At 36.0% G+C, this 19,442-nt stretch overlaps 1 protein-coding gene across 2 annotated transcripts in view; it reads right to left on the reverse strand.

The window, feature by feature from the left end:
- The window catches only part of LOC139992527 (pikachurin), a 254,987-nt gene that overhangs the window by 187,262 nt on the left and 48,283 nt on the right, over positions 1-19,442 (reverse strand). For both annotated transcript variants that reach the window (XM_072013437.1, XM_072013436.1), the window contains exon 3: positions 507-623. In XM_072013437.1, coding sequence (XP_071869538.1) covers positions 507-623 — 117 coding nt within the window. The remainder of the gene's footprint in view (positions 1-506; positions 624-19,442) is intronic.

Below are 19,442 nucleotides of genomic sequence, written 5' to 3' on the forward strand. Positions count from 1 at the left end.
CGAGTATTGTTGCAGAAGGAAGAAATTTCGAACGATTCATTATAACTACCAAAGTGATTAATGTAAATTTTTAAACTCTTACAATTCTTTGATGAAGCATTTTCGAACATTGATTTATATGAACTCTTTTTACCTACTTGACTTCATTAACACGTAGTATAAGTTTTATAGCGATTTTTTCGAACACCTGTATAATACGTGTTGATCCAGATAAACAATTTACTTTCCAAACGACCGTGGATATATTCATTTGAATACTTTTTACATAAAACAGAGAAAAAAATACGCGTGACGAAACGAACATTCTTTAAAATCAGTCTCCTATATTTCTTCCGAAATCGGAAAATCCAGGCAAGTTACGTGAAGCAATTTCCCAGAGAACTCACCAGGCAAAATTCACCGAAGTCAAGAAATCGAATAAACAGATTCGTCTACGGGGAAATCGGGGGAGACGCGTGAGGATCGCGAGGAAGGATATGCAGGGGTAAGTTTCAGGATCAACTCACCGGCGCAGCTGTATCCATTTTTATGAAGAATGTAGCCGTCCTTGCAATCGCACTCGTACATCCCATCGTGAAGTTCGTAGCAGAGCTGCTCGCACGGAGACCCGTGACCGCATCTTCCTGAAATGCAAAAAGGATTGTCATGGTGAGAGGCTTATTTGTATCCAGAATGCGAAGAAGAAACAAACGAATGATGATAAAACGTGTTCGAAGGATATTCGACGTCGCGAGTTCAAGATAGGTTCCATTTTCGACGACTTTACAAGCAAGAACATTTCACCATAAAAATGGAATTTTCTTCTGTGATTCTGTTGTAATAACATATTTTTGTTTTGACACGTGCAGTATCGATAGGGGCTAGGCTAACGACGAAGCTGTTAACCGTGTCATTTCTTAACACTTCGCGGTCTCGATATATTTAATATTTTATCACGACTGGCTTAAGTGATCACGATTAGAGGACGGATATTTATGCACGCGTAGTTTTACGAATGTTATCAAAGAAATGGAAGTTAGATAAAGATCTGTTCCACTGACCAAATATTATAAAATATATAATGAATGCTTTACTTTGGATATTTTATATATTTTGAATATATGTGCACTCTTTATGTTTCTACATAGTTGAATTTTCTATAAATGTGCAAATATCTAATTATAACGAATTATAGTTACAACATATATTGTAACGCAATGAATCGATTAATTTCTCAACGAGCTTCAGCAATAAATATCCCCTTCCATAATAGATCAACGATTTAATTATGCAACGATAAATACATAGTTTCGATAATAATATCGAAATAACATACACGTACTTGCACATTTAACGATCGACAAAGCATAAGTTACCAAACAATAAATATCACAATCCCTAACTAATAATGCACAAAGAGACACCACGAAAAGTCCACGAAAAGTCTTCGAACAATCAACGAAAACGTCCACGAAGAAAGGTCATAATAATTACATTGATCGAGCCATCTCGAATTTATTAAGTCGTAGGCTAAACGGAGGGTATTTCGCCGAGGGAAGATAAATCTCAGCGATTGCCAGCGTCGTATTTTCTCTAGCGGTGCTCGGGCCGACGAGAAAGCGCTTCATTTACCTTTGAATTATTCTGTGCCCTCATCGAAACGCTGGCTCAACGTCGTTGCTCTCGCTCTGTGCTTTAAGGATTTTCTAGCAGTTACGCGACGACTCGATGGTCGATCGACAGCGACGACCGCCAGAATAATTCACGTCTAACCGCGAACTTCCTGCAGGATTACAATTTCCTGGCATTCTCTACAGTCGTAGACAGAAACAAGTGGACAGGTAGTGAAGGCAGGTACCAATGAAGTTTCTCGAACTAGTAGCAGTGTTCTACACTTAAGCTTTATTTGCTATTGGATTGCGGGTTTTTATGCAACTTCGTATTTTTAAGAACAGAACTAAGGAAATGGAACGTACGTAATGGAATTTGTTTAGCATACGACAAATTATAACAAGCACACCAGTTTGGATGTTTTTATACTATCGTATATTATATACATCCTAGACACTTTTTCGTCTTTAAATTTATTACAAATGCATAGAAATCTTCAGTCTCTTTATTATATATCCTTATAGTACATAGGTCATTTAGAAAATTTATTGAAGTTCATATTTACGTTAGGTGTATGCAAACAAGTCTGGTAAATAACTGAAATTTATATTTACTTTTAGGTGTACCTAAACAAGTTATTTTTAACGAAATTTCATTGGTATGTATTTCTATTAGCTGTCCACTTATTTCTATCCCCGACTATATATATCCTCTTACAGTACGACCTGTTCGAACCTTATTGCCCTCGGCCTTTTCCACTGGCGATACGATGACCGCCTTTGGAAAGCCCTCGATTTTCCCTCGCGTGTACTTCGTGCACGTATGCTACGTACACCGACCGTGAATTGTAGACCCTCCCTAAATTCAATTCCAAGGAATCGTAACTGAAGAATAGGATTAACGTGAACTGGATATAGGATGGATATACAAGGGACAGTTGAAGGGGTTAGGTTGTTTTCTAAACCGGCGATTCTGCACACTTCTGGGGAAGTGATTTCTATTTTAGGAGATGATGGAAAAAGTGAGTAAACGGATTGCGAGGATGGTTTCAATTTTTTGAGAGTCTTCTTGTAGAGTTTAACCTAAATTATTTAGGAGTTAAAAATATTTGTTTGCTGATTTTGTATAAGTTATTATACGACATATAAACAGTTCGTACAAATATTTTCATATATAGAATTGTTTTTCGATACATTGACAAAATTTGTTCATTTTACTGGTAAATCGAGGGAAACTTCGTACGTTAAGGAATTAATTCTTTTGATGTAAAATCAACCTGACGCAAATTAAATCGAAAGAACTATAGACCAAAGAAAAGATAAGGATATTTCTCGACTCGTTAATCCATAATCCCCCTATAATTCCCTTTGAATCCTGGCAAAACTCTACAGCGTCAAAATAAAATTACGCATCTGAATTTCTGGTGATCTTCGTACGCATTCCGAACATCCGGCACGATTCGCAGAAATTCTGTTTACACGTCGAAAGCATTGTTTCTGCGGATCAGGAACGTTGCACGTAGCTTCTATAAGCAACGTAGCCAGGTGGATTTATTCGAAAAGTCTCAGTCACGTAAATGCACCATAAATTCGCGAAGTGAAGAAAAATGGATGATTCGCTAACTCCGCGGCGAACAAACCCTCGCCAGCCTCCTTTCTCGCACCCCTTTTGCGTTTTTATGGCTCGACGTTAGAATAACTTTTCGTGCCTCCTCCTGAGGAAAGCTGTGCCGCGCATCTTTCGCGTTGTTCGCATAATAAATAACGATAAACCCGAGCGAAACCTTCCGTCGCGTCGTCTGAAACGAATGAACGCATCGTTCCATAGTGGTCGCATCGCCTACATTATTTACGATATCCTGTGGCGTGATCGTGCAAATAGTTTAACATTTACCTACCTGCTGCGATTAAAATTAATATACACGTGCGTAGAAATTGCATTGATTGTTGATTAATGCTGCGAGCCATTTCCAAACTTACCTGATCTTAATTAAAATTCAAGCTAAACAGCGTGCTTAGGATAATTTATGAGAATTTACGAGCGATATTATAGAGAGCAAGCGGGATCATGATGTCTCGACGTGGTGCTATTTTCTGGTTTGTTTTCCAACACAAATTTAAAGATGAAAATTCATGAGAAAAATTGTGAATAATACAGGTATAATTAGACTGCGGGTGTTTACGTATTTATGAGGAAATGTATAGAACTGTCTGAAATTCGCAGAGCAAATATTTAAAGGTAACCAAAATGTAACATAATTATAATATTCAGAAGGTAAAACGAATTTTTATTTCGACTGTTTTTCATTACTCGTGTTTATAATAAAAAGAGGTTGCATAAACATGGACAACCCATCTGTGATATTCCGACAAAATGATTAACCTTCTCACAGAGAAGAAGGTTTCGCCATTTGATAAAATGATTTCTACAAATCTGAAAGAGAAATTGTGAATGCGATAGAGACTCGATTATCCGCCATGATGTCTGTATCCCATCTCGAATAATCGAAAACTCGTATAATACAGAAAGGTCTATTAGTGTTAATCAGTAAATCGCATAATAAAATCGTGGAAAACATTTTTATTACGTAATATTGTACATGTATTTAGGTTTAATTTATCCTTTAATCGGTCGAAAGTTTGATTAACTGCTCTCACAATTCCTGTCTATTTACACTTTCGTATTCTTTGTGTTAAAATTTCAAACAGAATGAAGTCGTGATAAAGTTCAAAACACCTTCGATTAAACGGGATTCGGATAACCGACACCCTACTGTTACAAGATTATACAATAATATATCGACGTTCCTCTACCATTTAATTTATTTTACGTTACTTTCTACTATCTAATTACTATAAAACTATCGCAGTTTTCATACGAGACTCTCATTTAAAAAATTCACTACAATTTTTCACATAATTAATATTAATAAGTAATTCAGAAGGAAAAGAGTTTCATAACCTTGGTGTTGTTCCCTCGTGTACGAAAAAATCTCTTTAACCATAATAGAACCATCTTAAAAGTATCAAAACGATATGCACGTTTCGCTGTTACTCATGCGTCGCTTCAAACATTTCGGCGCCGCTTTTTAATCCACCGTTCTATATTAAAATCCAGCCACGTGGGTCGCATTTTCGTGTTAAGAAGCCGTTGGCAGATAGTATAAGAGACACGAGTATATAAGCCGCATGATGGCAAAAATGATTTCGTAGCGGCGTCAGACACTTAGACAGTGCAGCCTCATTTTCCTAACAAAAAATCCAAGAAAATATGTGATTACTTTTACGCTTTCTGCCGGCTGCATTTTCAGAGATTACTCCCTTAAATTTCGGTCACCGTCGTATCACGCTATTCTTCTCCGCTCCATTGTCCCGCACATTCAAACATTTTCACCCCCGGTATCGTCGTTTCGTATCGCGTTACTCATTCCCTTGTCCCTGATCCGAATCTCTCGTTTTTCCTCTCCGCGAATACAGAAACATTCAGTATTACCGAAGACAGAACTGGGCCATGCTGTGCGCAGGAAACAAAATAATACAAAATGATCGGCTAGAACGAGACGACTTTAGAACGAACGCGACCAGAGAATCGCCGTCTGGAAGAATCTGACAGAGAAGAAAACAAGACATTGATTCCGTTTCGCGAGCGACAATTTCGTGGCGCGCGATTGCGGCGCTTCTCATTCATTAGGATAATTAACGTCAGCGGCGGCGTCACTCGTGCCAAGTGCTTCTATTATTCCCACGTGCGAGAGATTCCGTGTACGCCACGAAAGTTTCGCCCGCGTGTGCATTCGTGACCCGCATTCCACCGCGGCCTCGATTGCGCCAGCCAACACCACGCGCAGTAAATGTTTTTGTTCCGACGACGTAGGAAACGAGGAAACTAGGGAAACGCTTTAAGCAAAGACAAAAGTTGATGGTGGAATTGCAGGATGTTGTAGGATGCGACATTAGGATGTATACATGACAAGAAAAATAAACGAGGTAGTCGGAGAATTTGAATTTGGCAAATAGTGATAGGTTGCTAGGTTTAATGAAAACCTTGATAGAGGAAGGTTCGATCTTTTCGCTTGTAATAATGACTGTAACCGACATTTACAAAATTTATCTAAATAAAACGTTTGATTGTTTGTTTTTGTTGAAGTGATTCTCATTTCTAGGGAAACTCTACATCTTCTCTAATGTTTAGTTTTCTTAGTCTTCGAAGACATTGAGTATTATTTAGCTCTAAATTAATGTGAAGGGCCTTTTTTCTAGGAATATGCGTTGCACAGATGGTGCAGCGGGGTATAGACGGGCCAGTTTTCGTAATTATATAAATATCCATATGTATGTACAAAGACCCATGGCTTCGGAGTTCTATTGAAAAATAACGCTGCTAGCGTGCGGGTCTGGACTAACATACACTGTACTTATACTTATACTTACTTCAATATATTTCTATTATACATTCATCCATGCATTTCTTCTCTCTATTCCGAGATAAACTCAACAGTTTTGCGCGTTGAATTTCTGTTACGAATAATAGATATACTTAATGCGTGGTGTGTTTCATGCGTTTTTGAGACGTAGAAAAGCACTCGCGTGCTTTATGTTTATATTATAACATTTAGTTATAACATTTTACTACAACATTTAAGTACAACGTTACGTTGTAACATTTTACGTTCTAACGTTAACAGTCAACGTTTATTACGTTAATGTTTTACAGTCAAGAAACTTAATTAAAAGCTGATTTCCAGGGGTAGTACACGATCTTAAATACGAAGAATTTAGACGTCCGAAAAAGGAATGGATGGAGACAACCTCCTGGTACACATGCATCAACTTGTTGGACACCGCATAGCGTCTCGAAGCACTCGGAAGGTTTCAGAAATTCTGAGGACGTCGGTGGGTTCCAGAGTATCCGGAAGCCTGAGCAAGTTTTAGGGTGCTGAAAGACATTAAGAGGTTCCTTATGAGAACATTTGAAAGTCTTAGAAGGTTCTGAGGAATCCAAGAGGCTTTAGGGGATTCTACAGGATTCAGGCTCCTTCAATAATCTTCCTAAGATCACATCGAAAACCATCTGAATTGTTTCAGATTGACAAATACCCCTGATTTAATCTAAACTTGCAGATAATCTCAAAACATTCTAAGATATTTAGATAGTATGGAACCTATCGGAGTTTACAGATATCGTAGTATTCTCAGAGATCTTTGGAAACTATGGAGTCCTTGGATGTTATGGTATCTAGCGAAACCTTTGGAAACCACGAAACTTGCAAAGACGTCAAAGGCTTTTGATGGTACACCATTACAATGTCTGGGCACCGGACTTGATCAGATCTGCTTCTACCGCTTCTCGACCGTTGTATCAGCTATTGTTTTTCAATATTTTCAATCTGTTAACTTCTGTCACTTTTTTCCACGTTTAGGTTAAATATAACAGTTTTTATTTGTTTCGTATGCCACTGAAAAATTCAAATTGTACTAAGAAAATATTTGTGTAAACTATTTAGCCAATGAACTAGGAACAGAAATATAAAAATAATATATCAGCATTGTCTCATACAGTCAAATTCGTACCAATTCCAATTCTACGTAGCTGAAACTTATTTATTATATAGAGTTCCACTAAAAATTTATTTTCAATCAACTTCTACATATTCAAAATTCATCTACGTCAAATTGTTATAGAATAAGAATGGTTTCCATCGCGTTTCCAATCTTCACTCGCAGTCGGCAGGATTGAACAACATTATGGTCGTTTACATCGAACCCCACGGGATTGAAATTGGTCATATCGGCTATCAACAATCCGAAATCGTATGTATCGAATCTCAAAGTTTCACGTCCCACGAGTGGTGGGTCAGTTATATCTGATGCCAACCATCTAGAGCCATCGCTAGTACCGGTCTAAATTGTCCATGTCGCGCTTCACAAACCCATTCATTATTCGATCCAAGAGAGTTTGAAATCGTCAGCAATAATATGCACGAGTTCCAACCAGTGTATGGAACATGCAGGGATTTAACTGAATCAATTTCATCGAGATTATTCATATAATTTCTAAATAATTGACTCATCTATGCTTTCACAAACATGATTACATGTGACATTTGGAGCGCTTAATGCTAATAAGAATAGTTAGGGGTGCTTTTAGACAAACAATAATATTGTGAATATTTCAAGGTTCTCAACGAAAATGCAGTTTGTCAATAAATATTGACAATATTGTGTTGGCAATATATATTGATCCTTTTGGTTGAGAGCCTTGAAATATTCACAATATATATTGATCGTTTGAAGACACCTTTAGATTTAATTCTATACCAAAAAATAAATTGGGAAATACCTTTGGAAAACATTGTTAGTACCAAGAAATAACTTTTTCTGGAGAAAAAGAAAACTTACGCATTAATGTAGACTAAGTTCATAGAAAAAAAGTACATCTGTAGAGGAATCCTGTATGCGCTACCTCTTAATCGTAAAGAATTCATTTAGATAGATGTCATAGACAAAAGCTAAGAAATAATTAACTGACGTTTGTTCACATTTAAATTTTGTTTATGTCTTCTAGCATTATTCATAACTATTTAGAAATGGAAATAGCATTTAAATTCTATACTACGATACTCTCATTGATATGTAGGACGACATTTTTCAATAGAAAAGCAAAATTTTGTCATTTTGGCACCTACACTGTTTTCTACAGGCACTCTTCGATTGTATATTTGAACAAAAAAAAAAAAAAAACACGATTTAAACATAGAAAAAAGAAAACACGATCTGTGATTTTGTTTCTTGGGCACTATTCGCACAATCCAATGTTTTTTAAAGGAATGAGTATTTGTTTTTTACACTGCGTAACAGAAACACAAAATTTAATCAATGCAGTTAATTTAGACTCTAAGTAAAGAAAAGTGAAATTCTAAATTGAAAAATATCATAAAGAAGAAAGTTTAGACATAAATAAAAGGTAATCATACACATTGATATTAAAATAAAAAATTTTCAAAAAATGGAAATTGAATCATTATAGCTTCTAACCTTCTCACATACTACAATTTTCAATTCTACATATATATATCTGGAATTGAAAATTGTAGTATGTGAGAAGGTTTATATATATATATGTATATGTAACTGAATAAAATTTCTAAGTTTATGATATCATACATGTATTATAACAATTCTAAGATTAATATACTATACATAACATATAATTCTTCTAATTCTCATAAAATCGATAGCGTTTTAAAAGAAATAAATCGATCGTTTTAAATGAAAGATATCTATATAGCTATAGAGTCAGACAGTCAGTCAATCAGTCAATCAGTCAATCAGTCAATCAGTCAATCGAGAGGCGAGTTTAAATGACAGACGAGAGGGCGAACAGCCAATACCGAAGCATGGCAGGAGGTGCAATGGATGTGCTGATTAACCCACATTAGCCTAGTGACACGCGTGTAAACGCGTACAAAGCTGCTCTAGCTATGTCGCCTAACTCGTAATGAGACGTCCTAGGCAGGAATCTGATTAATAGTCTTAGCAACAAAAACACGCATACATCTTTATTACTCAACATTTCATGCCACTGATAGCAATGACGCATCGTCAAAGGCTTAATTACGTTCCATCAATTCTCTTTTGTCGACGTAAACTTGTAATTATATTTAAATGCAATTATGTAATATGTAACTTCTGAGGTTTAGTAGTTAGTTACTGTGTTGTTATGCAAATCCAAAATGTTAAATTACGATGCTACGTAAATGTTGAATATTAAGTTGTGTTCTTGTGTAAATGTAAAATAAATTTTCTTGCATCCTGAGATGTAAGAAATAACTATATGCAAAAAATCATTTTATTCCATTTGAAAGATTAATATCATAATTCGCCTCTTTTGCTGTTTTCTCACAGATTACGTAACAAGGCGTAAATACTGTAAATCGAACGATCCAAGTTAACCATAAAAAAATCGCTAATCGTTGGTAATGAAAAAAAGGTTAAAAACGAAGAAAGACGTTCCGATTGAAAATAATTGAAGTTGAAATTTAAGTAGCGAGATTGGTGATTCAAAAAGGTGGCAGCAGGAAAGAACTTTCAATCTTTTAAATGGATTAATTTCGTGACGAATCAATCCCGTGTACAACTGTATCGACGTGAATCGAGTCGACGACAAATTCTCTTGTCTATTTTCTGAAACGACCATAGAATTTATATTCCCCATAATTTTCCGCGTTCAAGTTAAATCATTGTCGCATCGTGCATCCTGGCCCATTTCGAATGTAAAAAATCAAAAACTTTAAAATACGGACCAACGATAAATTTTACGACTCTTTGGAATCATTAATTTCACAAGAAAAACACTTCAGTTCGCTTAAATCATGTGTGATTACGTTTGCAAACTAGTTTTACAAACTGGACGTTATATTGCTAATTAAGTTTAATATCCAATTATTAGATTGTTGAGAAACTTCGTAGCGTTCTTGACGATAATCAATTAAAATAAATGTAATCATAAATATTACATTATATTCATGAAATTTCCACCAAATATTTAAATATTAAATTTAGAACGATTGAGTGATTTAGAAAGTTACGAGTGAAAGATCACTGTTATATTAATATAATATTTTGAGATATAGTTTTTTTCAATAATCACGATGTAGTAGAAGAGAAAACGATTCCACGTAAAAATATAAGCCGAAAATATGGAATAATATTTGCCCATATAAGGCTTTGCTTTCAAGAAAATTAATTCTGTATATTCGTAACGTTACTCCATGTTTTTAATGTATTATAGTTCTTTATTCTTTATAGTTTGTTTCAATAATCATGACATAGTAAAAGAGAAAACGATTGTGCTTTCAATAAAATTAATTTATGTTCTCAAACAAATTAAAGATAATAATATCCTTGTAGCCTTAAAAAAATTCGCCTCTCTAATTAAAATTACTTCGGTTGCATATTTTTAATTTATTATCTGAGAAAAATTCATAATAATAATTTCCTACTAATCGCAATAAATCCGTCTCTAAGGATCTTCAAATAAATCCTATCTATCATTCGTAAATTAAAAATCCGTGAAACAAAGGAAAATAAATAAAAAAGGAGATAGTAAAGAGAGGAAAAGAAACGAAAGCGACCAAAACGAGGAAACAAACACGGGTGCCGGAAGACAGTCGACGTATGTTTGCATGTATGTACGGTAAAGTCGATCCTCTTTACGAGGGAACAAATTCGCGTCGCGACCGGGTATCCGTAAATACGGGTTCCGATTTCCATCTCCGGGGGTTTATCGCGGTACACAAAGTTGCCTCAGGGTCAAACGCCACCCTAACAATAAGTCGACGATCCGAACGAGCACGTCCCATACCCTGTCCCATCTGGATTGCCTGGCAATGGCTTCACAAGGAAATCGTCGAAGGAACTTCCTTCTCGTCGCCGTCGAATCCGATTGTTCGACAGACTTAACGCTCACTGTGTGTTATCCACCGGACAAATAAGTCGAACTTCGAGGGATGAAAAAGAGGGATCATCGTATCCCCATTACATCGTAACAGATTTTTCAGGAAGAAGATCGAGGGAACACGGGGCCGATATTTTTGAATGGATTTTACAGGAATAGACGTTCGAACCGTCTCGTCTTCCTCTTCCTTTTTCTCGTCCCGCACGCTCATGGCGGAATTGCGTCGCTCGAAGAAAATCCATGATGACGGAGGGACATTGAATTCGGGGGAACGTCTTACTGTAGCTTCCACCGGATATTTGACTAGTTCGTCCTACTTCTTACGGCTGCTCGAACATACATACGTGACTTGCACACCGCGTTCCATATCTCTCGAGTATTAAAGTTACGGACGACGGTATGTTCTGAGGTGGTTCGATCGGAGTTTGAATCTCCACGGTGGGATTACGGATCGAAAAATACCGGATTAAAAAGTCGTGGGCCCTCGTTCTATACTGGTACAATTATTCACGAATGTACATGAATAAACATTTGTACAGTTATTACATGTAGTAATCTTTTATACGTATATTATACGTATAATATAAAACGTTTTGAAATTTCATTAGTACGATAATGAGACATAAGTGTTAAAAATAGACGATTATAAAAAATTATTGAGAATAAACACTAACTATATACTTAAGACTCGCGTTGTATAAAATACCTTTGTGAAATATACATTTTGTAAAAACAAACTATCAGAATGAAAATAATTTACGACACATTTACAATTGCAATAAAATTTGTAAAACACCCAAATACCGAAGCCCACGGTGTTAAATACTTCATCGGACATTAAAACCGTTATTTCGGATGCCGTGTCCCCGATACTAATCAACCACTGGGAAACCAACGGGAGGAATAAAAACAAGCGCAGAAAATCTGATTTATCAAGATACACCGAAGGTACATTTCGAGGTTCAATGGCCTCCGCGTTAAAGCGTTACATCCGTGTACCATCGTACGATTCTCCGTGTACATCCAGTACATCTCATCCCCTGCATACACTATCTTCGACGATACATTTCAACGCTGTCGTATGGTTTCTACGAATCTTTCCACGAATCATATTGTTCGTTAAAGAAAAACAAATCCCAAGTATTTCTTCCCCCTACAATCTCTCTGCTAGGACGATACGATTTTATTTTCTTTTTCAACCTTTTTCCTTTCATTACTCCCCCTTTGTCATTTTCGACTATCGTCCAGCATTCTTCTGCTCCCTTTCATCGCTGCGTTTCCGCATTTTTACCGATCGTTTTGCGATGTCAGATTTCAGCTGGCCATGGTTCACGGGTAGTCGCCGTTTTGAGAACCCCTGACGCCCACCACCACCCACGCCACAACGAGGGAGTGGGTTTCTATAGCAACGCGCCACTCTCGGACACGTCGTCTACCACTCATACGAGTAGTATCGTCCGATTTCGAAATCGGACGAAATCCGAGAAATCCATGTTCCTTTGTGAACGCCTTCAATTAGTTGCAATTATAGATTCGACGTTTTTCTCAAGACGCGATATAGAATTAGCAAAGCTGGTGAATTCGGTCTTTTTTCTCTTTTAGCGAAACCAATCGACTGCTTTATTGGAAACGGGACATATCGATCAGTGGTTAAACAGCGAAGCCTCGCACGAAATTTCGGCTTCATTTCCCCTTCCTTCCCCTTTACCGTAATCAGCTTACGCGACGAAAGCACAAAATTTTCGAATTTAGGTCTGTACTTTCGTGCGCTTTTTATAATCAGCTTTCCATCAGGTACGTTCGTCGCGAATCGTAACTAGAACAAGGTTAGATAAATAAGTAGGTAAGTAAGAAAGCACATCGTGTGTTGTTTTTAATTGCTTTTTCAAGCTAGTGGCAAATTGTTTGTCAGACTCTCTTGTTACTTCATTCTTCGATATAGCAATCTCAAGTACAATTTTCTACTTATCGATTATTTGTTAGGTACCCAAGATTTAGAAAATGTTCTCTTTTGTCTTTTTATGGCAGGAAAGAAAGATGAACAATGGACGACGGAAAAATTATTCATCGTCGTAATCGTTAAAATAATTCCTCTGTATGCGTTTGATGCAAATTTATAATCTTATTAACACTACTACGAAATGGTAAACGAAGGTTTGTTTCAAGAAGAATTAAATATTGTAACAGGTATTTTACTCTGAAAAGTGTGAATATTTTCTATATTACAATACACTTATTTTCATATAAAATTCGGTGTATATTGCCTTTCTATTATAGAAGAAACGACAAAATTTCCTCAATGACTATACAACATTTCGCACTTCACTGTATTTTGTCAAAAATTAAGCTCGAAAAATACTATTGCGCAACGTGTACGAGAATTCTCAGAAGGGAGAATCTCGATAAAAACTCGATTCGATCCAGCAGGAAAACAAGGAAGTACGATTTTAACAATTCAAGTGGGCGAAGGAAAGCGTGGCAAACTGAATTATTGCAAGCAGATTACATCGGTCTATAATAAATAAGCCGGAAAGGAGATTTGAATTCAACTTTGAGAACAGGAATTCCGGATGGCCAGCAGGGATGACCGAGGGAAAATCCTGACGGAGAGGTTGCAAGTCAGACGCGGTTCCAATCGTCACACACATACCAACTGCTGACACAGCCACCGGTCGGAATGTTTGTTTTAGAACCTCAGATCGTTAATCTCGGATCTCCGAAGGCGTGTGGCGATTAACGGCTGGCCGGACCAAACGGATCTACTGCCAGGATTTGTTCTGAAATTTGTACAAACGGAGGATAACCGCCGTATGATCAAACGAACCCTCAAAAAATATTAATCTAACGTCGAAAATTCATTTCGAGATTCTCTTTGTGACTTCGTGTAGTTTTACGAGATAACGGTCCCGTGGATTTATGGACTTGGAACGAAATCAATAGTATTGATTTAATCTTTCGTTGTGGCGATCTTTTGTTCTATGAAATCTGTTATTGTTTGGCATCGATATAAATATAGTTAGTTACCCTAAGTTGATTATTTCATTAGTGAAATATAGTGTATAGTTCACGCGAAATTCGGGAGACTTTAACTCACCATTTACTTAGTTTCGAATTTGTTCGAGAAATATAGAATTAAGAATATATATTTGAATTTTGCTTTTTTTTGTTTGCCTCGTGAAAAATGGTATTATCTTGTCACTGTCAGACACATCAGAGTTAAGAGATTGTCCTGATTTCAAAGTATCGTAAATTGCTACAATAAACCAGATGATTCTCAATTTTTTTAAATTAAGATTAAGCTTTGAATGACAAGCTATGCTATATGTAGGAGTAGAATACATAGGAATTTTAGTTAATATACTAAAACTACAATCCATACGCGAAGAGTTAAGTTATATGTACGTCACATCATATTATATATGTCAGATCAGACAACTCGTCGCCATATTTTACGAATTTTTATAAATTTTAGTATCAGACTGTTATTGTCATATAGTTCATACGCGAGTTAGTTAGTTATAATTATTGTATACAGTGAGTTATAATTATTATTAGTCATAGAATAAAATTTCTCGAAGCAAACTATTTATATGCACAGAATCGATCAGTTTTGCTTCTGTATGGCTTGTATTATACTCGTATGTATGTACATGTATGTATGTATATTATTATTCGTAAAAAGCTTATAAGACTCTATAACTAGATAAGAATCTATTCTAAGAAACTACTAGAACAGGCAAGAATTATCTGAAACCAGCAGATACTACCACTTCCTGTTTGTGAACATAAACGTTTTGATTACGTAACAATTTATCGATCTATCAATTAGTCGGTTTGCCACCGCGTACAAAAATAACCGATTCGATCGCGAAAGCTCATTGGTCGACACGTATGCGAATTAGTCACGCAACCGCATCAACCACTACCATCACCGCCATCAATGCCTGAAAATATTTTTCTCGCTATTGTCGATCATCTGTTATTGATATTCCACTGACAAATAACGTAAATATTCTTCAAAAAACACGGTATTGCGTTAATATACATAATATTCAAATATCACAATTTCATTGCGCCTTATAAATTCATTGCTCGGAAAAATTATATAGTCTTCAGTGCAAATAATTTTTATTAACCAATATGCATACATATATGTGGTATATCGCCTCATTTATCGGTTATAATTTCTATTTAAGTTCTTGAGAGCTTCGAGGATTCCCTTGTGCACTAATGGCAATTTCTGGATGACCTTCTATTTTGAAGTTAATTAAAGCTGATGAATAATTCTATGAAACGAATTATCGTAGTATATAACAGATTTTGATGAATGAGTTGAAACACAGAATATAAATTACAATATTGAATAAAAATGAGAATACCTATAAGATCCTTATATATGACGAGGAAATCTGTCTGATGATTAATACAAATCGGTTTTCATAGTCGACGATCTATTTGTATGGATTTGGGCGAATGTCTACTTTAAGGACGCGTTTTCTTAAAGTTTCTTGAGTACCTTATTGGTTAAGAAATTTAGATATTGATGGAAGGAGGGATGTAGCCAATAGGGATTTGAGAATGTGTTGGTCACTTATACTTGCTATGCCTACAAAAATTTGACACTACGAGAATAACATATACATATATGGAAGCTGATAGAAAGAATAAAGACATGTATAGCCACTTAGCCGCTGCAACTGAACGTTTATCTTTCACGTGCTGCCTATAAAGAACTGAAAATCTGAGTGAACCAGATTTGAATTTAATTTGTTCCAAAAATTCCTATAGGGTCCTGATGAAAGATAATAAAAGCTTCGAATATGGACCACATCCTTAGTGAAAAACTATGGATACCATCCGTAATAGAAAAGAGGGGAAAGAACTATATATATTTCAAAAATACAATATCGACTGCAAGTATCATATGTCGACCAAAAGTATAGTATGTATCTTTAGCTTTTTTTTCAGTTACATTCGAGTCAAAGACTAGTCTGGAGTTCAGCCAACAACTGCCAGCGATTATTCGTCAGCCGGAATATCATTCCACGCGTTGTCCCCGATCGATTCTCATCGAGTCGCGTATCCCGCATGTGCAACGCACGCACGTGCGTGCGCAAATTTCCCGTACGATGGCATGGAACGTGGCGAAACGTTTCACGCGACGCGATCTGTCTCGTGGAAAATCCAGCCGACCGATGAAACGATGAATAGGTCGATTCCTTTTCCCTGAACGGCGAATAGACGCGACTGTCAGCTGTTGAACGTGAAAATGAGACGAATAAGGCTGTTTGCACTGAACGTGTCGTCGAGAAGCTGCACTCTCGATGAATAACGAGTGTACCTCGCACACAGAAGAAGCTTTCTGCGTAGAAAAAGTGTGAACAATCGACGAAATCATCGTTTAATCTTCGCTTAACATAAATCGATATAGGAGGTGGAGAAGGGTGGTTACAATATTTATGACTGATGAATAAATTTTTTCTCGTTACTTGCTCGTAGCGTTCCATTCGTTGGATACTTACATTTAGCAATGTTAAGACAACACGAGAAATTACTCATTTCTCCCTCTAAACTCCATTAAAATTAACTAATTAAAAGAACGTGAATTAAAAGAACTTCAGCAAATCTAATCTCCAAATTGCCTTCCTGAAATGCCATTCCCAAACCTACAAAAACAACATCAAATTATCAAACTATCATCAACATCTTAAATTATAAACATGATACTCGAAGAAAGCAGTAATTACCGAACAACTTAATCTAAATTTATTAAAAAGAAAAAAAATAATCTTTTGAAGACGAGCAGAGAAAGCATCGATCCACCGAGGTGTTGTATCAAATTCGGTTGACGAGGTTCAACAAGTGCGAGGACGATTACAGCGTAACGGGAACACGCACCGGTGACGCACAAAATGGCCTCTGCTCTTTTGACGTTCGACCAGGAGGGTAGTGAGCGGGCCGTGCTTTAAAAAGTCTAGTTAAAGCTCGTCTGGAGAAGCGAGACCTCCCGGAAGCCGGCGCGACGACTGAGTCCCGGCTTTACAAGAAGATCGCGCATGCACGCGCACGAGACGCCTTTCCGTTTGCACGGCTAATTAACCGTTTATTTTAATTATGGGTCGGGGGGAAATTGTCGACGAAGCGGACCCGCTGGCCGACGAACCGTGCAAGCATCAGGAGACCGGAAATCGTTCGCGCGGAAATATCTCAGCGAGACTGCAAAATTCGCGCGAACTTATCACGAAAAAAGGATATCGTGATAAGTAGACTGTGAACATTTGTGCACATTCGTATTTTTAACAAATAGAACCTAGATAAAGATTTGTTTTATCGTTTGAGTTTTAGTATACAGGGTCCGTTCTAGCGACATGTAAAAACGAGCACGATATGGTTGTTTGTGGAAAGATGTAGAAAAATATGTTTTCATTCTGAAATTTGTTTTTGAGGAAATCGAGTTTGCAAATTTTTCAAGTATGCTTGAACTTAGTTTGTTTCGAATATATAATCAGAACAGGGATATATAATCGAAATGGTTGAAAGTCGTTCTACGTGTAAAAGTAAGTGAAAATGTAGAATAAAATTATTCGATTTAAGGCTTTATTTTTAAGAAAATAGAGTTTGAACATGTTTGGTTAAGAATCAACCTTGAACATTCGTATGGTAAACTTTTAAATTTATTTATCTCGGAAACAAAGAGACTAGCGAAAAAATTTTATTCTACATTTTCCATTTATTTTTACACGTGCATTGACCCACTGTCGATTATTTAGTCCTGTCCAATCCAGAATGAACTGACTCAAGTACAGTTAATACATTTTCAAACTCGATTTTCTTGAAAACTATGCCGAGAATGAAAAGATTTTATTCTATATTTTTTTCTTATTTTTTCGAAAGAAATCACGTCTTGCCCGCTTTTACATGTTACGTTTTATTTTGGATATTTCGTGTATTTTCTTACGTGTATCGTATGCATTCCGTGCGCTTTCCAGCGTTTTAATTTCCTATAAATTCAGCCTAGCAATAAATAGACTGTGATATTCCCAGATATTTTTACAAGTTCAAAGTTTTAAACCATCGTCGATAGGCTTAGAGTTCTACGGGAGTAGAAAAACTATAAATTTTTGCAAGTATGAACTCAAATATATTTATGATTCTGCGAAAAGGATAATCGCAAACTGTATAATATGACTGTAGTACTATTTACGCTGCCCAATATCCTTTTATAAGGACGCTCATTTTTATGACTTGTTAAAACACAGACATAGGGCAAACATTTGCTCTCGGTTATCAATCAAATAGAAGGACCATATTTTGGCAACGGAAAAAATGATTTCGAATGTATTTGCATCGAACGATATAAATACAATACGTTCTGGATAATTTAATGTTCTCGACAATCGTATTGGGTAAATCGTTTCCAAATGAAACGAGTGGTATTGTTTAACTTGTGTCTACATGATTGTAACCATCGGATCATAAATTAACAAGAAACTAACAAATGAACGAATGTTCGAACTAACAAAAGGAAAGAATATATTATTGTATATTATATGTATATTGTAACTAGGAAAGGAAACAAAACTAGTCGCTTAACCGGATATTGATCCATCAAGGAGAACTGCGATGCTTCTGCTTCGAAAAGCGAGAACAAACATCTTCCTCTCGTTACTGTTTGCTCACATATTAATTATTTGATAAAAGAATAAGTTTATTTAATTGAGAAGGGTTTTATTAATACACTCAATAAAACGACTAAAGAGGGTTGCTCTCACTGTTTAAGTACCGTATCTTCATTTTGAATTAGGTAAAAAATTGTTTTCTTCCTTAGCGTAAAAATTTCTTTACGGTGTTTTAAGTTACTTTTATTAATTTCGAAACACTCTGCAGCTGAGAAAGTATTTCTCTTCATGAAAGAATAAGTGGGAAGTACACTCAGAAAAAAATCGAATTAGAACAAATAATTTGATTTTCTAAAAAATAAAGTTTTATTAAAACAAAAATTACATTACATTTTAACATTCAGTTTTTATTATATGTTATTATCTCTATAAATCATAAACAAACTTTCTTCAATCAATTGATTTGTAATACACAACAGTTATTTTGTAAAACGTACTAATAATATTCGTCATTTAATTTGTAGAAGCTACAGTTTGTAATTTCTAAATTCATTACCATTACTGTTTGATAAATTGTTATGCAGGAGCTATCCAGCTTGTAGAATCGATGACTGATTCATTTTATAGAATAAAGATAGCAATATGGGGATAAGAAAAGTAAGTCGATTACATTTACTCATAGCAAACCAGAATATCGAATGAATTTATGCCGCGAATAGGTAGCCAAGCAATGTTATTAAAACGAATCTGTAAAAATTGTCTAGAGTACTTTCAACA

This window comes from Bombus fervidus, chromosome 11, assembly GCF_041682495.2.
Source record: "Bombus fervidus isolate BK054 chromosome 11, iyBomFerv1, whole genome shotgun sequence".
Classification (NCBI taxonomy): Eukaryota; Metazoa; Arthropoda; class Insecta; order Hymenoptera; family Apidae; genus Bombus; species Bombus fervidus.